We start from the raw sequence: 23263 nt of genomic DNA, 5'->3' as shown, positions 1-23263 counted from the left end.
AGAAATGCTTTCTGCTGTATAATATGGGCTTTTTGCCCAAATTAGATCACTTCATCCTTTATCTTTTTTGGACTTTTCCTCTAGTACTCTTGCTATGTGATCTTTTTGTTACTTACTTCCCCTATATAAAATTTAAACTGTTTTATGGGGGGAAAACCACATTTTCTTTTCTTGGTGATTCCTCCTTTCCCCAGCAGTGTTTTCTATATAAGAGCCTTCAGTAAATAATTATTGGATTGTATTTGAAGGAGAGGTTTTTGTTTGTTTTGTTTTTTTGTTCTTTTGAGACAAGGTCTCTCAATGCATCACTGGCTGACCTTGAACTTGCTAGTTAGTTGAGGTTTATCTTGAAATTCTGATTTTCTGCCTTATCTCCTCAAAGCTTTCTTAAAGTGCTAGAATTGTAGGTATGTGTCATCACAATTTGGCTTAGTTTTATAGGTTTGTTGTTGTGTTGACTTTTTGTAGTTGCTCTCTCTGTAGCCTGGGCATATATTGAACTTGTGGCATGAACCTCTTCCATTTCTCCCAAGTTCTGGGATTACAGCTTCGTACCAGCATACCCAGCTTTTGAAGGGTTATATACAAGAAGTCAGAATACTTTGGGGAAAGTGACATGATGAAATACCCTTTCTGCATTTATGAGTTTTAGATCACATATCCAGTTATTGCTAGTAAGTGAATACAAGGTCTTAAAACCCTGACTTTTCACCTGATGAAGGCTTGGTGTAAAGGAATATCTAATATAATAGTTTTTCTTTTATCAGAATAATTTAAGTCAGATGGAGGCACATATCTTTAATCCCAGCAGTTGGGAGGTAGAAGCAGGTGGATCTCTGAGTTCTAGGCCAGCATGGTCTACAGAGTAAGTTCTAGAACAGCCAGTACTCCTCAGAGAAACTCTGTCTCAAATAAAATTAAAAAAAAAAAAAAAAAAAGAAAAAAAGCAAATTTAAAGCTGGATTCATAAGTCAGGTATAGGCCGAAATAGTATGAACAGGAGCTACATGTTTATGGTGCCTTCAGGGAGGGTGTTTTCCGTGTCTCTGCAGGTGTACACTTTGATTTATGTTTTGCTGAAGGGAAGTTAGGATAATAAGGGTGTGATGTATTAACTACTTCCTATGTGCCAGTGCTGTGCTAAGGACACTGATGAGCTGTGTGGACATGAGTGTTTCTACTTGAGTAGCTTACCCTCTACTAGAGGGGAAAAATATTAGTTAAGCAGTGAGAAATATTTTATAATTTTACTATATTAAGGCTTGGTAAGAAGAGTATATAGAAGGGAATGCAACCTACATCTGTGTATTCCTTTCCCTTTATTTGGTTTCTCTTTCAGGGTGCTCAGGATCAAACCTAGGTCCTTGTGCATGCTCAGCAAGTGCTCTGCCCTAACATAGATAACTCTTTTTATAATACTCTAATATGGAACTTTAAGAAATCTTACTTTAAGTTCCTCAGCCTTATTTTTGTCTTTGACAATTTTCCCAGGAATACATCATTTCCCCAGCACTCAGAAAAAAATCTCCTAATAGCAAGCATTCTGTTGGTGGGAAAGGGAGGGGGAAAAAGTGTGTGTGTGTTGAAAAGAAAATAGACACATTGTCAACACTGATCATCAAAGGGTCAAAGTTAATTAAGGTAGTGTCTTTGAAGTGCTACCTTAGGTTTTTAGATATACTTTCAGGAAATAAAGGCTGAAAAAAGGACAAGAGAAGCTTGTGAAAAGTGCATTCTGGTGTGATGTGTAGTTAATATCAAGGAAGGATACTCATTTTCATAACAGCACTTATATTGTGTGCTGCAGATTAAAAGGAAAACAAGAAATTAAATAGTAAAAGTCATATTTTAAACATTTTATTTAGAAAAGATTTAAGGCAGAAAACATTTGACAAATTATATCTTTGGAGCCCCCTTTCCAGCTACTGGTGCTTATCTTGATGGTTAATTTTGTTTCAGTTACTTGTTGCAGTTTTTTTTAATGAATTCTGATTTACTATGGGCAAGGAAAATTTTTGAGCTGTGATTGGCCTCATCCCAGGAATTAACCCTTATAAGTAGGAGTCTACTTCATATGTGTGTTTTGGGTAAGCTATTGGTTGTTTTGTATCTTAGTGACTTTTGGGTGTGTGTGGCCTTAATGAATCTTCTAGACAGGCTGCTAGGGCTTTTTTTTCCCCTCTCTTCTTCCCCTCTCCAAGTATGGGCTCATTCATCTTTATTCTAAAGCTTTGAAGCTAGAATTTTCTTTGATTAGGAAAGATGTAGCCTTCTTTGAGAGAAAAAAATTTAATTTCAAAATATGAGCATATTTCACTGGTTTGTTTTAAAATGAAGAAGTAACAACTTTTGATGGGTTTGTGTTCTCACCCACAGACACTAGACCAGCTCCCACTCACCAACCCTGAGCATTTTGGCACTCCAGTCATAGGAAAGAAAACAAATAGAGGAAGAAGATCTAATCACATGTAAGTCAATTTTCATAACTGTTAGTGAACTTGAATTCATTTCTTTCCAGTGTTGTTTCAATAGTTATGTTTTATAAATTGTAATTTGCAAAATGCTAATGAGATCTTTCGGTGATATTAGTTCTAGTAGCGATTTGGACTTACTATCATGGACCTAAGCTCCATGCATGTCTGCCAGCCGTAACAGCTAGGTTTACCTCCAGGCCTTTCTCATATATCTTGATGCTGCTTTTGGAGTAGAACTAGTCCATTGTCCCCATCAGCTTGTTTTCTGATATTGTGCCTTTAAATGTCATCGATAAAATTTCATCTCCTATTATAGTGGTGGTTTTCTTTCTTAGTACCTATGAGACAAATACTTTGAAGGGTTAAACAACTTCCTTGAAGCAAGAAACAGAAGTTGGAGTGGATGGGACTACAGAAATAATTTTAACATTTATTCTCTCAGATGTTTTCTTTATAAAAATTAATGATTTGAAGCCGGGCGGTGGTGGCGCACGCCTTTAATCCCAGCACTCGGGAGGCAGAGCCAGGCGGATCTCTGTGAGTTCGAGGCCAGCCTGGGCTACCAAGTGAGTTCCAGGAAAGGCGCAAAGCTACACAGAGAAACCCTGTCTCGAAAAACCAAAAAAAAAAAAAAAAAAAAAAAAAAATATTAATGATTTGGATTAAAAATTATATATTAAAAACAAAATATAACTCTGAAATAAAATATTGTTACACAACTAAAAATAAATATTGGATTATTAAAAACCTTAAGTGAATGCTTTCAGTATATAAAGTCAGATATTAAGTCTGATTGTTTCTGAACCCTCAAGGTGGGTAAGCACACTCATACTGTTTAATTTCAGTCTCACATCCACTGGTGAAGATAACTATATGGAGAGATGGCTCAGCGGTTAAGAACTACTGCTTCCCTTGCAGAGGACCAGTTTAGTCCCAGTACCCACCCACACTGGGCTACCACTGTAACTCCAGCTCCAGGGGATTTGATGACTTTTGACTTCCGTGGGTGTCCTCTCTCGCTCCTGTACACACACAGATACTTCACACACACACACACACACACACACACACACACACACACTGCTTATATAGCAAGTACAGGTTTGAGGGTGTTTGGATAAGCTTGACTGGAGGAGCAGTCCCAGTGCAAAGTCTAGAATGCAAGGACTAAATAGAATGATCATGTATTTACATGAAAACGTATCATGATCAAATGTCAGTATGTAAAGAGATCTCCCTCCTGGCTGGCTTGGAACTCAAGTCTGTAGAACAGGATGACATGGAACTCACAGAGATATGCCTGCCTCTGCCTGGGATTAAAGGCATGCACCACCACCACTTGGCTAAGAATTTTTTTTTTTAATTTTGAAAATTATAGTAAAATTTCAATATTTTACCATTTTACACATCACCCATTTGATCTATTAAAATGACTAAAAGACCTACTAGAAAGTCTTTAATGTTAAAGAAAAAAACAGTTCAACATTGAACATGAGAATGAAGTTATGTAGGTGCTGCTTCTTAGTAACTAGCAAACATATTAAATCAGTTATTCTGTTGAGAATCTCATGCAGTGAGAGATGGGATTTGGAATTGTATTAGACACATGTGATGTTTGAAAGCTGGGGGGTTTTGGAGATGAAACCCACCTCTGTCTGTTTCTGGTTTTCCTGGCTATTGCTTACCTCTCACTACTGTGGTTGGTGGTCTCAATGCTGAGGGTTCTGACAGTGTTCTTGCTTGGGGCATTGTAAGTAAATATCACAACTTGAAATACCCCTCTCTTTACCTACATTTCCTCAGAGTTCGCCCTCCTGTTTCTTATCTCTACAACAGAGTCTTGGACCTAGATTGTAAGGGCATTCTTGTGACCTTCATTTCCTTTTCACTTACTCCTTTGAAAAATGTCTTCATTATGGTTCTAACAGTGGTCACTTCAAATGGATGTTTAGCCAGGCCTGGTCTGGCATCCCCCTGTAATCCTAGCTCTTGGGAGGCTGAAGCAGGTAGATGACAAATTTGCAATCAACCTGGGATACATAACAAGACCTTGTTACAAACAACCAAAACAACCAATTTCTTTTTGTACAAATGTAAGGTTATATTTTCCTAGGTTTCCCAGGACTTCATTGTCCCAATATTGTAGAACTACCTTTGTTTTTCTTTCAGCAACTGTAAATCTACATATCTGCCTCATTTATTCTGAAATTGTTTTTGACACCTTCCACTTAATTTACAGCCTGCCTATAGTTAATCTTAGTTAAGTCCAAGAATTTTTCAAGACCAACTTTACCTTGTTAATTATTTAAAGTAAGTTATTGTTCTTACTGTGTAACTGAACTGCATTTTACGCTTACTGTGTTCCTGTTCTGGACAGAGGTTGTGTTTTATTCTGCCCAAGGAAGTATGTGGCACAAATTCTAGTTGGTCTTAATAATAAAAACCCAGGGTCAGATATCAGGGTGAAAGTTAGCAGAGCAGCCAGCCACTAGAAAGGCTTCTTACCTTTAGAAATCCTCAGACTGAAAGGCTGGAGCTCCTGTCTCCACCCAGCCTTATCATTTTCTGTTTCCTCCTCCCAAGTGCTGGAATTAAAGGCATGAGATCCCAAGTACTGGGATGTTAAAGGTGTGTGCCACCACTGCCTGATCTCTAGTGGCTAGCTCCACACTCTGATCTCCAGGCAAGCTTTATTTGTTACAGCACAAATAAAATATCATCACAAAATACAATGTTTAGAATTATAGACTTGTTTCCCTGAGCTTTTCTCCCTAGCTTTGTTACTGTTTTTCTTTGTTTGTTTTTTTTTTCAAGATAGGGTTTCTTTGTGTAGTTTTGGTGCCTGTCCTGCATCTCGCTCTGTATAGAGCCTTGAACTCACAGAGATCCGCCTGGGGATTAAAGGCGTGTGCCGCCACCGCCTGGCTACTGTTTTATTTTTAATAACCTGTTAAAAATTTGTTTAGGAAGACGAGCTTCTGCTGTCACTTCCCATCAGGAATAAAACCTAACGAAATTTGCACTGATTTTTTTTTTTTTCCTAACAGAGGTTTTTTATGAGCAGAACTTTTACCCTGTAACAGTGCTAACAATTATCTGGAAAATTAATGTCTTAATTTAATATTTATAGGTCTGTGACTTTGGTTTGCATATTATAAACAATGCCTTTTAAAATTTTATTACTTAGAATTTTAAGTATGCTCACAAAATTGTTCAGGGGTTGCTACTTTGCTGTTGTCTGATTCCAAAAGATACTTTTTTTCCTCCTAAAATTAATCTTTTAAAAGTCTATAACACATGAAGTATGAAATTGGTTCCGACTTGTCTGAAATAAAAAGGCTTGTTGAAACTAGAATTGAGTTTGAGCTGTTAGTTGTTAGAAACCTTTTTTTCAGTATTAATTGTGGATTTTCTTGTCATGATACTCAATATAAAGTATCTGTTTTCTTTGTCTTTTTCTCCCTTTTATGGGATTATGTGCAGCTTTTTTCTAATGTCAAGGAAGTATAGTGCCTGATTTCAGATTCTTCTTTTTGATAGTTGACATCTTCCTCATTTAGTAGCCCAGTAAGGTATTTTACAACAACACAAAAGAACCATGCTGAACTCCTCGGTTCATTTGCTGTTAAGGATTGCTGTGGTGGTTTCTTAACTAGATTGTCTCCTTGCCCCCTCAAAGTAACTTCCAGTTAAAAAGAAAATCTGCCTTTTTGTTTTAGATTTGATTTTCTGTGTATGGGTGTTTTGCCTGCATGTATGTCTGTGCACTACCATATATATATGCATTGCCCACAGAGGCCAGAAGTGGGCATTGATTCCCATGGAACTAGAGTTAGAGAGGTTTGTGAGCCACCACATGAGTGTTGAGAATCTAACCTGTTCCTCTCGAAGAGTAGCCAGTGTTCTTAACCCCTGAGCAGCCATCTCTCCAACCCTTGCCTTCTCCCTTTTCAAGTTTGCTCAGTATTAGGAATGCCAGAAGACTATCTCCTTGAGTGTTTACAATTTGACCCCGGGATCTCCTATCTTGTAGTATAGTACTGGGATATGTAGTATGGGCCTTCAGCTTTTTGAAGATTTGGGGACTGGTTGTGCTCTTCTGGTTTTTCTCCTTAATCTTTGTTTTATCTTTTTCGACGTGTCTTGCTATGTAACTGTAACTCAGGCTAGCCTCAAACTTCAGATCCCCATGCCTAGTCCTCCTGACTGTTGGTTGGAATTATAGGTGTGCACTACTATGCCTATGCCTTCCTTCTCCCTTATTTTTCAAAATAGTAAATTCAAAAGTTTGTGAGGGTATGATGTACTTTTGTTTGAAGATAAGCTTGCTGTTACTGTTTGGAGATTTAAAGAATGATTTAAAATGGAAAACAGTTAATTTTCAGCTTTTGGGGAAAGTGGGAAAGTTCTGAAATAGCCTGCTAACTGTTGGTTTATTTATCTTCCTGAAGGTAAATGAGAATGTCTTTTTTTTTTCCCTTTCTTTCTAGACCAGAGGAGGAATCTTCCTCCTCATCCAGTGACGACGATGAGGATGATAGGAAACAGACTGATGAGCTACTAGGCAAAGTTGTTTGTGTAGATTATGTTAGTTTGGATAAAAAGAAAGCACTGTGGTTTCCTGCACTGGTAAGTATTTGAGTATGAAAGACTAATTTTTTTTGGGGGGGGAGGGGGCTTTTCGAGACAGGGTTTCTCTGTGTAGCCTTGACTGTCCTGGAGCTCACTCTGTAGACCAGGCTGGCCTCGAATTCACAGAGATCCGCCTGCCTCTGCCTCTGCCTTCCAAGTGTTGGGATTAAAGGCATGCACCACCACTGCCTGGCTAAATTTTTGTTTTTTTAAAATACGTATTTGGGGACGCCTAGGAGATGATTCTGCATTTAAGAGCACTGACTCCTCTTCAGAGGTACTAAGTTTAATTCCCAGCACCCACAGAGTAGTTAGTTCACAACTATCTATAGTGGGATCTGATGCCCTCTTCTAGCATGCCGGCTCTGTATTCAGATAGAGCACTTATATACATAAAATATATACAATTTTATTTTATGTGTATGAATATTTGCTTTTATGTGTGTATATGTACCTGTGGAGGCCAGAAGAGGTTGCTGGATCCCTTGAAGTTGAAATTATAAACAACTGTGAGCTGCCAAGTGGGTGTTGGAAACTGAACCTGGGTCCTGTGCAGGAGCAACACGTGCTCTTAACCACTAAACCATGTTACTGTTGAGCCATTCACTTCCCCCTCCCTTTTAAAGACAAGGTTTCGTGTAGTGCAGTTTGGCCTCCAGTTATCTGTGTAATTAGGTTGACTTTAAATTCTTGATCCTCCTACCTTCACCTCCCAAGAGCCAGGGTTACAGGTGTGTACCACCCATGCCTGGCTAGGAACAGTTTAGTTTTTTAACTAGCTGAGTTTATCAGGGAAACATTGGCTTTTCTACCAGTGGGGTTTTTTAGGTACAAAATAGGAGAGAGTGTCTAGCATCATTAAATCAATAAAGATTATTTCCCAAATTTTTTCAGTACAAACAAGTCTTGGCGATGTCTAAGAGAGGTGGTTTTTATAATGAAGAAACTGGGTATTTTGGGTAGAAAAATCATGATGTAAACTTTTGGAACTTCTAAGTCCACTATGAAGTCTAAAATGCAAAAGAAGGGCAGACTTTTTGTGAATTGACACTCATATTCTTATTGCCGGGTCAGCCATAGCTCAGCTGGTAAAGGTTTAGCTTAACCACCAGCCCCGATGACCTGAGTTCAAGACCTGAAACTTATGAGTAGAAGCAGAGAACTGACTCCTGCAATTTGTCCTCTGATCTACACACTCCTGCAGTACTCTCCTTACCCCAAGACTGTTAAAAAAAAAAAAAAAAAGTTTTAAAGAGGAATGCTAGAAGGGGGGGGGGGCACATTTTGATAAAGACACTGTTTACATGTGCAAATAAAATGTACTTCTGTAAAAAAAACAACTTAGCCACATATGCACACAAACTCTGTGACTTTGATTAGCCAAATCAGGACTCCCCTACCCCCGCCCCTAATGGGGTTCTAGGGTCAGGCTGCCACTCCTGGCTTTATTTTTGGTTTTTGAGACAGGGTTTCTCTGTGTAGCCTTGACTGTCCTGGAACTCTCTATAGACCACCAGACTGGCCTCTATCTCACAGAGATCTGCCTGTCTCTGCCTCTCAAGTACTGGAATTAAAAGCGTGTGCCACTACCACCTAGCCATTCCTGGCTTTCTATAATTGCTAGGGATTCTAATTCATGTCCTATTGCTTGCATGACAAATACTTTACTATCTGACTCATCTCCCAGCCCAAGACTTTTTGAAAATTTTTTTAAAGTTAAATTTAAATAATTTTATGTATCTGTGTTTCTGTGTGTGTGTATACCATGTGTGTGAGGGTGCCTATGAGGTTAGAAGACACTGAATACAAGTGTTTGTGAGCCACCTGACATGGGTGCTAGGAATGAAACTTGGCTCTGCTGGAAGAGCATGAAGTATTCTTAACTGAGACATCTCTCCAGCATGTCTTTTGTTATTTCTTGAGATAATATTTTTCTGTGTAATTAGACAGATCTTGAACTAAAGAACATCCTGCCTTAGCTTTCCATGTGCTGGTATCACTAGGCTGAGCCCAGTGAAAGTATCTTTTTATAAACCCTTTTTTGGACCCTTGTTTCAAACCAGGTAAGTAGCCTCATTTAATCTTAATTGAAACTAGGAAATAAGTGGTATATATTCCCTTTTTAAAGTAAGGAAATCTCAAGTTTGGCGATTTCATGGTCTTCCTTTTCAGTCTTCATTAAGTTCTCCTAACTAATTATAGTGTTGTGATTCAAGTTTATAAAAATGTGACTGTACTCTTTAGGGTTATCGCCTCTTCTCTTTATAGCTTCAGTTGGTACTAGGGAATACCATGATGAACAGCTGTATGTGCATTTACAAAATCTGTAGCTCATAGGGAGCTGGTGGGTTGCAAGTTTCAGAATACTTTTTGTTTGTTTTTTTAATGTTTTATTTTGAGACAGGCTGGCCTAAAACTTGATGAGTAGTTGAGGGCAGCCTTGAACTCCTGATATTCCTGCCTCTGCCTCCTGAAGTGTTTTGATTACATAACATTTGGCTTAATAAGATTTTGATCCCTAAATTGTATTAACTTGGCTGAGTACAAGACTTATATATTTGCCAGTTAGTCATCTTGAAGCTTGAGACCCAGACTCTTTATTTTCTCCTTCCTCTCAGCCCCTTTAGTAGCTTTCCTTTTACATGCCATTTGCAAAAGACAAAACCAAGTTTTTCCTCTTGTCTGTCTGGTGCTTTTCATCCCTTTAATTTTCTGTTGCCATTACTTGACATGCAAGTCATTATTCGCCTAGGTAACTACAGTAGCTGTAGCTTTCAGCTCTTACACTTATGTGGGCCATTTTCTTCATAGCAAGACTTTTTTTTTTTTTTACATTTTTATTTATTTATTTTTGGTGTGTGTGAGTGCTAGCACATGCCTGTGGAGGTCAGAGGACAAATCTGTGGAAATTAGTTCTCTCCTACAGTGCTAGTCCTTAGTAATCTAACCCAGATTGTCAGTCTTGACAGCAGGAATCTACTCACTGAGCCATCTCATTGTCCCAATGATTCATTATTTATTTATTTTAATTTTGAAATTGCACTTATTCATGGGGCATATGCCATGGCCTTACGTACAGTGTGCATGTGGAGGTCAGAAGACAGCTTGTTGGTTAGTTCTCTCCTAACACCACCTGGGTTCTCAGGATTGAACTCATGGAGCAGAGACCTGCCTGCTTCTGCTTCCTGGTGCTAGGGTTAAAGGCATGTGTCCCTATGCCCAGCTGTAAAGCAAATCTTTTACAACATACTTTTGTGTTAGATCATTCTACAAGCTTTTAGTTTTTATTGAAGGCTTAGCATTTGGTATATGAGACTCTGGGTACACTGGCCCTTGTCCTTTCTTCAGCCCCATAGTGCTGCCCTACACCTTCAGAAACATTTAGATAGCGGGTGTGTAAATAACTAAATATACTTTGACTTATGATAGTTCTATACTTTCTTTTAAAGGTGGTTTGTCCTGACTGTAGTGATGAGATTGCTGTGAAAAAAGACAATATTCTTGTTCGATCTTTCAAAGATGGCAAATTGTAAGTATTGTTCGTGTGATTTTTAGAATCTATCCCATATAAGCCAGGGTTTCCAAATTAGGGTGTTAAATGATGAGTTTAGTTATTCCTTTTGGCCTTATGCCTTTATATTTCAAAGAGAATGGCTTTCACACTCTCTGGAAGTCTTAGGGTGTCTTTCTTTACTCACTGGGTCTGCTACCATAGACATAGCAGTATCTTAGTCATGTATAACTTGATGGTTCTTTTAGGCAGATTTGATGTTTAATGGATCTAATGAGCTCCTAATATGCTGTATTTCTTCAGTGTTGTTTATTTACTTGTGGTGGGGGCGTGTGTTAGTGTCATAGTGTACATGTAGAGGTCAGAAGACAGCTTGTCGGAGTTGTTTCTCCTTCTACCATGTGGGTTATGGGGACTCAATTCAGGCTCTTAGGCTTGACACCACGTATCTTTACCTGCTGGGCCATGTCAGGGGTCTTAGGGTTTGCTCTTGATTATTACATTTGGGGGAGTAGAGGGATGGGGAGATGGTAGTTATAGGGCATAAGAGTTCAGTTTCATGCTTCAGAGTCTTCCATATAATGTGGCAGTTGTAGTTCTTGACACATCTTATGTACTTGATATTTCTCACTCCCCGCTCCATTCCCTCAAAAGGTAACTCTGTAGGGTAATAGATGTGTTAATTAATTGAATTGTGGCAGTCATTTCTTATAGTATGTGTGTGTTAAATTATCACATTGTATGCTTTAAATATGTACAGTTTCATTTGCCAGTTACATCTGGCTAAAACTAGAAAAGGTAATCGTGTTTAGATATTTAATAATATACTTTCATTAAAGTGTTTTAAAAATTCATAATGAAAAATGAAGTATATAATGTGTGGAGGTGGGAGGGAGTTATGTAGAGCTGCAAATGAAACAGTGACTGAGTTTCTGAGTGCTGTGATGTGATTGAGGTGTGTATGAGACTTATTTGCACAATTGTTACCCACTTTTGTATGCCTGAAATTTTTAAAATAAAAGATTTAATTTTTTTAAATTTAATTTTATGTGTATGAATGTTTTGCCTGCATGTATGTCTGTGTACACTTTTGTGTTTCTGTTGTCCTTGGAGACCAAAAGAGGGTGTCAGATCCCCTGGATCTGGAGTTGCAGACGGTAGTGAGCTTCCTTATGGGTGCTAGGGATCAAATTCTGGTCTTTTTGAAGAACAGACGGCACTCTTGACCCCTGAACCATCTTTCTAGCCACCAAACAAGGTTTTAAAGAGAAGGAGCATTGAAAATTCTGTTTTCACAATTTGGGTTTGTTTTTTTTTTTAATTGTTTTTGGTGGTGGTGGTGGTGGGGGGGGGATGATTAGTACAAACCAAATATATAGAAGCCAGATTTTAGTTTACTTAAATTAGAGAATAATAAATGGTATTTATTATTTAACCTGTCCCAGTCTTTTGCATAACTCTCCTTAGGCTTGAGGCATTCCATAAGAAGTCTAATTTCATTTTAGAAGTTAATTTGTAATCCTAAAATAATTCTTGAAACATTGTTGAGAACACCCCCAGAACAAAGAAAAACTAGAGAAATTTATCTTATTAACAGGCATATTTTCATCCTACCTTAAACTAATTTCACTATTATCCCAAGATAATGGCAAGTTTTACTGTTGATTTCTTCCTCATTCGATTTATGTATTCTATCATCCAAATGCTTGTTTTCATTATTACATTGCTGTAGAGGTTCAGCATTTGTTTCTAGACAGAGGACTGTTTGATACCATTTCCCTCTTTTCTGGTTCTGGAATTTGAACCCAGGTATAAATGAAACAAATCTTAAGGCAGGATTCTAACATAGACAGTGTGTGATTTGGGACTTATAGCCCTATATATAGTTGTTTTTATTACCATATTAATGTTCTCATTTTTTTGGTATTTGTCTATGATTTGATGACTGTGGTCTTAATCTCTCATTTTCTCATCTTTATAATTGAATAATGCAGTACTTCAGTTCCAAGAAAAGATGTCCATGAAATTACTAGTGACACTGCACTGAAGCCCGATGCTCTATTAAAACAAGGTAAGGAAACAGGCTTGGAGAGATTATAAGTCATTTAAAACTCGTTGTTTTTTTTTTTTTAATTGGACAGTTTTTCTGTGTAACTGCCCTAGAACTCACTCTTTAGACCAGGATGGGCTTGAACTCACAGAGATCTCCCTGCCTCTACCTTCCAAGTGCTGACTTTAAAGGCACGTGCCGCCACCACCTGGCATAAATTAATTTTTTTGACTTTTTTAAGTTTTCTTTTACTTATTAACATTTTTCAGTAGATTTACATTTTGAAAACTCATGTATCTTGTTATACATCTTTCTTTGGTAGAAGTTCTAATTAAGGTAATAATCTGGAACAGCAGTTAAAAAAACATTATTAGCTATTTCAGTAATTTGAATTTTCTCTGGTAAACTCATTATCAGTTTACAGGGATGACAAAATAAGAATGTGGGTAATTTTGATTTGTTAACTTTGCTAATATATATCCTAGGCAAAAGACTCTAATAGTTATATCTGACAGAGAAGATATAATGCTGTAATTGCCTTTGTTATTTCTTTTTTTCCCATTGTAAATTACTGTTTTCACTTTTCTTCACCTGTTAACGGTCAGTAGACTGCCTTAAAATCATAACAAATTACGATTTTTATAATTAATACCACATAGTATAAAAAATTGTTTCTAGCCAATTTTAGTTTAAACTTATTATTAACAGAATTTCAAGTTTGGTTCAGTTAGAGTTCCAAAGAACATTTCAAGTTATTTTTTTTGTGCTTGATATGGTACTATTTAGTAATTGCTGAATAAAACATCGACTCATCTATTTTAAATTTGTTTTTAGTACATAAGCTTAATTTCTGTTTAAAAGAAGAAAATTGCTTGTTTCCTCTTGTATTTGTTTTTATCTAAGAACCCTTCCAGGGGTAGCGATGGGCTTCACTAGCTAGAAAGTGGATCTCCTGTGTCTACGATTAAGAGGATCAAGTGAGTGACTTCATAGAACAGCTTAGTACAGAGCTAGGAACCTAGCGCACACTTAACAAATGTCAGTGCTAACACCACAGCTTATATCATAGGTAATAGTTTGAGACAGTTCCGTTGTCATATTTAATATTTTTAGATAATTCAGTTGTTTTAATCTGTCTAGTTTGCTAACGTTATAATCTGTTTCTAGCCTTTGATCAGGCCCTTGAGTTTCACAAAAGTAGAACTATTCCTGCTAACTGGAAGACCGAGTTGAAAGAAGATAGCTCCAGTAGTGAAGCTGAGGAAGAGGAGGAGGAGGAAGATGATGAAAAAGAGAAAGAAGATAATAGCAGTGAAGAAGAGGTAAATAAAAACAGTTGATGCCTTTTAAAATGTTAAGTAATGTTTTACTGTTAGGAATCTTTTCTTCATAAAATTTTGGTTATCAAGTTGTTTTCTTCTTACCTGAAAACAGAAATGTAGGCTTGAGGGGTTCAGAGTAGTTTGATACTCTCATCTTAGGTGATTTTGGGGTGCTTTTACTTTTTAAGATGACTAAAGTACTACCTAGTCCTTAGATGGTTGCACTGTCATGTCCATAGTTCCCACCTTATGATAGGTGCACATCTTGACAATTACCAACACACTAGGAAAAGTGTCCAGAATAATGTCCAGCCAACATTAAAGAAAAAAGTGATTCATGGGATGCAAAGCATTTTAATTTCATATGCATGGGTTTCCTCTTGCATTAATTTGGGTCATGGAGTTAAAGTTTTAGACTTTATTGTGACTTCAGGTCTGCAGGCGACAGGTACTCTAACACAAAATATTACCGAGTAAGTGATGTGCAGATAATAATACCTACTGTTTTGACCATGAAGTGAACTGTGTTTTTTATTTGGAAAAATCACAGTAATTTCTGTGAATATGTAGTGTTTTCAGTTTGGGGATTTTATCATTTAATTGAAGTAAAAAATTAATGAAATAAGAGTTTTTTGGAAGTTATGTTTTAGAGTGCTGTGACAAAGGATAGCATAGAAACTTTTCTGTTTCAGTCTGGCCTAGGTCTGTCTTCATTTTAAATGTTAAAATGAGAACTGTGGTTGAGGTATTGTCTGGCTTCTTGCCTGGCATGATGGAGGCCCTGGCTTCTACCTCCAGTATTTTATAAACAGTTAAAAGTTAAAACAACGAATTCTCTGTTTAGAATCTCTGAAAAAACAAACAACTATTGTTTTTTGTTTTTTGTTTTTGTTTTTTAAGTATAAACGTAAAACTCCAAGTGTAAAGCTTCCATGATGGTCTAGCCTCTGCCCCTTTCTCGTGTTTGTCTCTGTGCCCTTTCCCTGTGAGCTCTGAACTGTAGCGGCATCATCTTACATACCTTGCTGCTTCTCATCTTTCACATAGTTGCACCAATGCTTCTCCCCTGTCCATTCCTCATCCTGCGTGAGTGTGTGGTAGTAGTAGCAGTGGGGACTGCCCAGCAAACTTCTGGTCAGTTTCCAAAACTCCAGAACCACAACATCCCTCAGATTAGGAAACTTCATCCCTCCGTGCTCTGAAGTACAACTTTTTTGTGTCCTTTTCCCCATGTATTTTTATATGTGTTTACATGCATCTCGCACTCTCCCTTACCACTCTTATTTAAGCTTATTGCCTGCTTTTCTGTCTTACTAATATCTGTAAGCTCCTGAAAGAGAGGTTCCCTATGTTATTAGTATTCTCATATTCTCAGTGTTTATCATAGTGCATAACCTATAAAGATGGTCAATAAATATCAGTTATCAAACATTTCATTGCTTAGATTTGTGTTTTAGAAGTATTTTTATAAAGCAAACCTGGGTTGGGGGTGCTGGTGGAAGCAAATCTGATCACTAGTCAAACGTTTTCAGTTCAATACAAACTTAGATGTTTATGGAATAGAAACAAAGTTGATGTGGCTGAAGTCAAATATTTTACCACAGGATAATTTAGGATAATTCCTTAATCTTTTTTTTCTTTATATTTATATTTGACTGCCTTACCAAAACCTGACATGTGGGCTGTTTAAATTAAGAAATATGGTTTTTCATAAGCAAGTTAATAGTTGTCAATTTTCTTTGTCTAAGTACCAACCGAATAGTTTATTGATGTGAATGTTTTGTTCTTTTTTAAAATTTACTGTCTTTTGCTCCAAAAAATTCTCAAAACAAAGGGGAAAATTCACTAAAACAATGGCAGTGAAAATGTGATTTTTCCAAATTAGAAATATGTTTAGCTTTGTTTAGCATACTAGTTGGATTTCCTATGACTGTTAGAACTTTGCTTCCAGTGAGAGTAACTGCACAGCTTGCTTCTGTGTGCTGAGTCCTTCACTGCAGTTACTCCTGACCATGTCTGTCACAGCAGGCTCCATAGCTTTTTCTTTCATTTGATTCAGCACCTAGCATAGCGCCCACACTTACAGGTGCTTTTTGTTTGTTGAATGGATGAAAGTCAATGAATTGGTGAGTTCCTCAATCTTACCTACTACCCTGCTCCTTGCAGGTTGCTTCAGGACCAGCTCCCTACTGCCACAGCCCTTGGCCACAGCAGCAAGAAGCTAGTCCCTCCCTTGTAATTGATAATTCGGGGAACTATTTTATTACTTGAAGATTTCCCTAAGTCTGAATCTTCAGGTATTGTAGATCAAGTTTGTTCCCCACTTCACTGATCATATAAGCTTGAAAGTACTATCCAGTGGGGCTGCCTGTAATGAAGGATACTTAGAGCAAATGGGACCTGTGCTTACCGAGTTCCTTGAGGAACAATAATGGAATCAGCTTTGATGTTCAACTCTAGCCCAATTTTAATACAAGTGAGAGTAGGTGTTCTTGAGCCTGTGACCCTGATTTAAAGACTAGATCTCTGATAACAGTACAGAGTTCAACAGTTTTATTAGAGTTTTTCTTATACAAAAATTAACAGTTGGAATTCTGTTGAGATACCTTTTAGGATGTGTTCTTCTCTATAGTGCAAAATGTCTAGACATGGTTTTGAACAACTTAGTAGTAAAAAATATTTTTGTAAACTGCCTTTGAAATATTTAAATGAGTATTAGTTTTTGCTGTTGGTAAGACATTGCTTGCATTAATAAAATTCTGAATTGAGGAAAACAGTATCTTTTCTTCTGTGGTTAAAATTAGGAAGAAATAGAACCATTTCCAGAGGAAAGGGAGAACTTTCTTCAGCAGCTTTATAAGTTCATGGAAGATAGAGGTGAGTGTGTCGCTCTTACTGTGTCAGTTCATGGAGGATAGATGAGTGTGTCATTCTTGCTGTGTAAACTCATTCATGGAAGATGGGGGTGAGCGTGTCATTCTTAACTGTGTGTAAGATAGAAAACAAAAGATCACACTTGTTTGGGCATTGAGTGATTCCTAAGACCCAGCCTCACAGACCAAGAGAATTTAACCAAGTAGAGATCCAGAAATAGAGAAAGAAGTGTAGGCTAGATGTGATGGTTCTTGTCTTTAATCCCAGTACTCGGGAGTTTAGTGCAGGAAGATTGTGAGCTTGAGGCTAGCCCGGAGTACATAATGAGATCTGATATCGAAAAGCTCCCTCTCACACCAAAAAAAAAGAGAAGTCTGGGCAAAACAAAACTATAACAGTCTCCAGCTGAGTGTGGCAGCTTTCTGAATTTTGCAAAAGAAATGTAAAGAGTAGGGCTGGTGGTGTGGCTTAGCTGGTAACAGTGCTTGTCTGGCATGCATGAAGCCACATACACTGAGTGTTGTGACAAATGCTTATAATCAATCCTAGCACTCTCCCAATGGAGACAGGATTTAGAAGTTCAAGATTATCCTGAGCTACTTAGCAGATTTGAAGCTAGCCTGGGCTACATGAAACCCTTCTTAAACCACACTCTCCAAAAGGGACAAAGACTAAAATGGGGCCTAGTGGTATAAACCTGTTATTTCAGCTACTCAGGAGGCTGAGCCAAAGAGGATTCAAGCCAGCCTAGGCAACTTTGCGAGACCTGTCTCAAAAGTAAAAGTAAAGCTGAGGGATGGCTTATTTGGTAAAATGCTTGCCCTGTAAGTATGAGTGTATGAGTTTAATCCCCATCACCAATATTTTAAAAAGCCAGGTAGGGTGGCATGTACATGGAATCCTAATGTTGAGAAGGCAGAGACATGCCTACCAGTTTAGCCAAATAGGTGAAATCAGTGAGAGGCACTGAAAAAACAAAAATGCCTCTGGCCTCCACATACATGCACATGTACAGAACATGAACCATATGAAAAGTAAGAAGGACGGATGGAGAGATGGCTCAGTGGACAACAGTGCTGACTTTTTCCAGAGGACTTGCACCCCACGCAGTAGCTAACAACTGTCTATAGCTCTGGCTCCATGGGACCTGAGGCCATCAGGCATACATGGTACACAGACATACGTGCGTGCAAAGCATCATTCATATAAAATAAAAATCTCAAAAGAAGTAAAAAGTAAGCCAAGTTCATAGTTCATTGGTAGAATACTTGCCTAACATGTTCAAAACTTTTACTCAGTCCCTGGTCTCACACACATGCAGGCACACATGAACAAGATACATGCTAACCTTTTAACTTTTTTTTTTTTTTTTTTTTTTGGTTTTTCGAGACAGGGTTTCTCTGTGTAGCTTTGCGCCTTTCCTGGATCTTGCGCTGTAGACCAGGCTGGCCTCGAACTCACAGAGATCCGCCTGGCTCTGCCTCCCAAGTGCTGGGATTAAAGGCGTGCGCCACCACCGCCCGGCCATGCTAACCTTTTAAAATTTACCATGCCAGTCTAGACCTTCAGGAACTGGTTCTGGTTTTGTTTTTGTTTTTGTTTTTGTATTCACGAATGGTAATGGCTGTTATACTATGGGTATTTTTTTTTATTCTTTAATGCTAAATATTTTTGATCCCTCTATTATTTGTTTGTGTGCATGGAGACTTAGCCTAAGAAGTGTGGCCTTCCTTCTAGTTTTTGTGATATACAAGAAAAAGTGCAGAAAATGATTAAAGCCTAATTAGAGAAAAATGATAATGATATGCTAATCCACTTATCCACTTGGGTTTGGGGAAGGATGTGTCAGCCTGGCTCTGTCCTCTTATTTCCTCTACTAATTTTGGACATCTTGATAGTTTTCCTTAGTGTCTCCTTGAGAGTTCTTCTGTCGAATGAATCAAAAGTTTAGCTTTACTGGAGAATCATTTGGAGTGTTAATAAGTAAAGCACAAAGAAAGCCTCATAAAATAACTGATTGGCAGCTGCCCAGTGTGTATCTCAGTACTTGTTTAGTTTTTCTCTGCTTTGTCTCCCTAATGTTTGAAAGGTTTGTAATTTGTTAAGCCTTACTTGATATTCATCCTCTATATCACCAGAGGGAAGATGCCAGAAAGAAACTTAAGACTGTAAAAATCTGGTGTGTAAAAACTTTAAGAAAATGGTGACATGGGTCTAGATAAGAAAGTTGTAAGATTTTTGCGGTTTTTTTTTTGTTGTTGTTTTTTGGTCCTGTGGAGTATGTATGTGGTAAACATTGGTATTATGTGAATCTTTTGAGATTTTAGATAAATATCTTTAGCATGGTGCTAATATAGTTTATGTTTTAATAGGTACACCTATTAACAAGCGACCTGTGCTTGGGTATCGGAATTTGAATCTTTTTAAGTTATTCAGACTTGTACACAAACTTGGAGGATTTGATAACGTAAGTACTATAATCTCACTATAAATTATATGGTTGAATGGAACAGCCACAGGAGTGGAAACACTTTTTTTTGGGGGGGGGGCCTTTTTCTTTTTAAAGATAGGATCTTAGTATGTAGCCCTCACTAGCCTGGAACTCCGAGATCCACTTGCTTCTGTTTCCCCAGTGTAGGGATTAAAGGTGTTTGCCACCACACCAAGTTCCTCCCTCCCTTTCACTAAACTGTGTTGAGTTGATCTGAGATGGTGTTTTAAAGTTATGATGCATGATTCCTCCAACTTAGAATGTGCTATAGATTAAAATGCCTTTCTAAGCTCATAGAATAGTTTTGATTTACTAGCTTGTGAGTTTGCTGCGAAGACTATACTTTCAATTTTTTCTTTTTGTTAGAAACGTTGATTTGAAAAACATACACTTTGACATTTACCATAACTGAATTTATTTAAAAGTCTAATTGCTCAGTATTTTGATACTTAGAACTATCTGACATTTGTTAGAGTGATAAAGCTTTTTATTTGTAAACCACATTTAAAATTTATCATGGTATTTTTCATGCTTTTAAGCCTAGAACCAAGAAATGTTAAGCACATCATATTTGTTATGTATGTAAAATGTGTTACTGCCTTCCCACCTTTGAAAATTTTTATTTTCTTTGTCCATTAGATTGAAAGTGGAGCTGTTTGGAAGCAAGTCTACCAAGACCTTGGGATCCCTGTCTTAAATTCAGCTGCAGGATACAATGTTAAATGTGCTTATAAAAAGTAAGCCAGTGTACTCAGTGTGATTATCTTCAATATCTTACGTAGAAAACAGCATGGGATATATCATTTAACTTAAACTATTTTAGAAAAAAATGGAAATTTTTACTATAGGAATATTTCTAGATATTAGATATATAAGAATCTGTAAAGAAAATATTGAATGCCAGGATCATTTGAAAAGTACTGCATAGAGCCAGGTGGTGGTGGCACACGCCTTTAATCCCAGCACTTGGGAGGCAGAGCGAGGCAGATCTCTGTGAGTTTGAGGCCAGCTTGGTCTACAAAGTGAGTTCCAGGAAAGGTGCAAAGCTGCACAGAGAAACCCTGTCTCGAAAAACGAAAAAAAAAAAAAAAAAAAAAAAAAGAAAAATACTGCATAGAAATTAAAAATGTCCCAAAGCCAAAGAGATCCCATTATTAGCTGTTGATGATCTTTGACCCTATATGGTTTACCTGCATCTTAGTTTACTTATATAAAGAGGGTTACTACAATTTACCTCTTAGGAGTACTCTGCTGATTTTATGAAGTTTACTAAAGTTCCTGATACCTTGCATATTAGAAATACTCAACAATAAATTTTTACCATTAATAATTTTAATAGCTTCCACTAATCCTTCTGATAGCTACTGTTGTTACTTTTATTTAGATTATAACTTTTCACTCATACCACAGGTATTATTTTTTAAGTTCTTTTAAAGCTTCATGTGTGTTTTGACCATATTCACCCCCAATCTTCCCCAATTCACCTTTCCCTCTTCATGCGTTCAATTTTGTCTCTCTCTCCCCTTCCTTCTCTTCCCTCCCTCTCTCCCCCCACCCCCCGCACCTTTTTTTTTTTTTTTTCCCTGCCTTCAAGATCAATTTGTGCTGCCCAAATATTCTTGGATGTGTGGTCTTCTACTTAGAGAGCAGTTAACTTACCAGGGCCTACACTCTTAGAGAAAATTGTCTCTCCCTCTCCCAGCAGCTAACACTTGCCCATAGATCCACAGCTTGGGTGGAATTAGGTGCCCAACTTTTCCTTCCTTCCTGAGATTTGGTCTGGATTTTGCTTGCATGAGTTTGTACATTCTGTCACAGCTACTGTGAGTTTATGTGTGTAGCTACCCTGCTGTGTCTAAAAGACACTGTTTCTTTGTAGTCATCTACCACCTCCATCCCTTCTTCCAAAATGATCTCTGCTTCTTAGGCTGGGGGTTGTGCCAAACACACACACACACACACACACACACACACACACACACACACACACACACACACACACACACATATACTTTTTCCCTCTCTCTTTATGAATGACCATTTGGCAGTCTCTTATTCTCTGTACCTTAGCTGTTAGCTAGTTGTGGTTACTGTCTACTGCAAATAGGAGTTTCTCAGGTGATGTATGAGTATAATGATAACTCATTAGGAGCTGATTTAAAACTATGTCTATTTAGCTGCGATAGTAGTAGTAGGCTCTCCCCTAGTGCTTGTGACCTGTGTAGCCACAGGTTCCTAGCCCGATAATGGTACTCGGGTATGGGTTTCATTCTATGAAGTTGGACTTAAATCTAATCAGAAAGTAGTTGCTTACTACCATAATGTTTGTGCCACTGTTGCCCTAGTGGACATGCTTTTCCAGGCCAGTCATTATTGTAGCTTGAAGGGTTAAAAATAGCTGGGTATGATTGAAGATTACTTTTCTCTTCCAGTAGTTTGCATAGCACCTTCCGGCACTATAAAAGTGAGCATGTAGGGATGAAACATCCAGATTTGTAATAGTTTGATTGCATCATGTCCTATTACCCAAGCATGTGGTATCTTCAGCAGTAAGATCTTACTATCTAGTCCTGGACAGTAACCAAGAGCAGTGCAATAGCCTGTAATGTTTAGGGGCGGGCGGGGAGGGGGGGAAGGGGCAGGGTTCGTCTATAGACCATCAAGCTAATAACTCCAAAGGAAGTAACTCATAACTTCACTGGACTTTCTATTTGTTATCCTCTGGTGTGTAGTATGGGCATTGTTGCCATTATAGGGTAATGTTTTTCTCAGAAGGTCTTCAGTGTTATTTATCCATCCCCCTTCCCTAACATACCCCCCCACTCCCTCACTCCAGTTTAACCCTCATGTTCCATTATTCCCTTTTAACCTTTTATACAAGTGTATTCTACCCCCTCCCTTAAAAGTCCCTCCCTGTGACCCCTTAGTAATTCCCTGACCTTTGTGGGTATTCCTAATGAAATACATATATTCTGAAGGTTTAACAGTAACATTCCCAGACAAGAGAAAAGGTGTGATTGTCTTTCTGGGGCTATGTTACCTCACTCAGAGTGATTGTTTCTAGCCCCATTCATTTACCTGTAACTTTAAAAAATCGATTTGCTTTATTTGATGAAATGTTTTATTTGTGTGTGGGTTTTGTTTTTGGTTTTTTTTGTTGTTGTTGTTTTAAGTGGGGAGAGAGAATCTAGGCATAGTGGTCCACGTCTATAATCTCAGAATTTAGGAGGCTGAAATAGGAGGGTCAAGAATTTTGGGGTTACATAATTAGACCTTTTCTCAATAAAAGACAGGGGATAAATAATTGGAATGTACTGAAGTGATTATAACCTAAAACAAAATGCATATTAGATAACAACTCTGTAACTTAGGCATGAAAATGCATACCTGCGACCCCAGGAGACTTATGCATCACCTCCAGCTTCAGGCTGCCTCAAAAGATGAAACAAAAAAAACAAACCAAAGCAATTCCCCACACTGTTCATTAATATATTGGAATGTTTCTTACCAAATGTATCCTCTGTGCATGTTTCCAGGTACTTATATGGCTTTGAGGAGTACTGCAGGTCAGCTAATATTGACTTTCAGATGGCATTGCCAGAGAAAGTTCTTAACAAGCCATGTAAGGATTGTGAAAATAAAGAGATAAAAGTTAAGGAAGAAAGTGAGACAGAGATCAAAGAAGTAAATGTGGAAGATAATAAGAACATGGTACCAAAAGAGGAGACACCAGCTGAGGATGAGAGTGAAAGAAAAGAAAACATCCAGCCCTCTCTGGTAACCTGACGCTGTTCATTTACATTTGTTGTCTCGATATATTTTCTACAGCCTTTTTAAAGTTCCCCAAATTAATTTACTAGTGTATTATGCAGTATTATACTTCATTGTATCTTGTGTTAAGGGCATTTG

At 37.7% G+C, this 23263-nt stretch overlaps 1 protein-coding gene across 5 annotated transcripts in view; it reads left to right on the top strand.

The window, feature by feature from the left end:
- Nucleotides 1-23263, top strand: part of Arid4b (AT-rich interaction domain 4B) — a 118195-nt gene that overhangs the window by 56937 nt on the left and 37995 nt on the right. For all 5 annotated transcript variants that reach the window (XM_052727000.1, XM_052727002.1, XM_052727001.1 and 2 more), the window contains exons 7-15: nt 2377-2468; nt 6965-7103; nt 10556-10635; nt 12612-12688; nt 13835-13989; nt 16794-16866; nt 19236-19330; nt 19994-20091; nt 22891-23131. In XM_052727000.1, the coding sequence (XP_052582960.1) occupies nt 2377-2468; nt 6965-7103; nt 10556-10635; nt 12612-12688; nt 13835-13989; nt 16794-16866; nt 19236-19330; nt 19994-20091; nt 22891-23131 (1050 nt within the window). The remainder of the gene's footprint in view (nt 1-2376; nt 2469-6964; nt 7104-10555; nt 10636-12611; nt 12689-13834; nt 13990-16793; nt 16867-19235; nt 19331-19993; nt 20092-22890; nt 23132-23263) is intronic.

The sequence above is a fragment of the Peromyscus californicus genome, unplaced genomic scaffold (genome assembly GCF_007827085.1).
Source record: "Peromyscus californicus insignis strain IS unplaced genomic scaffold, ASM782708v3 Scaffold_8__1_contigs__length_139910024, whole genome shotgun sequence".
Taxonomy (NCBI): Eukaryota; Metazoa; Chordata; class Mammalia; order Rodentia; family Cricetidae; genus Peromyscus; species Peromyscus californicus.
The sequence above is the reverse complement of the archived record's forward strand: the minus strand, read 5'-3'. Positions and strand labels throughout refer to the sequence as shown.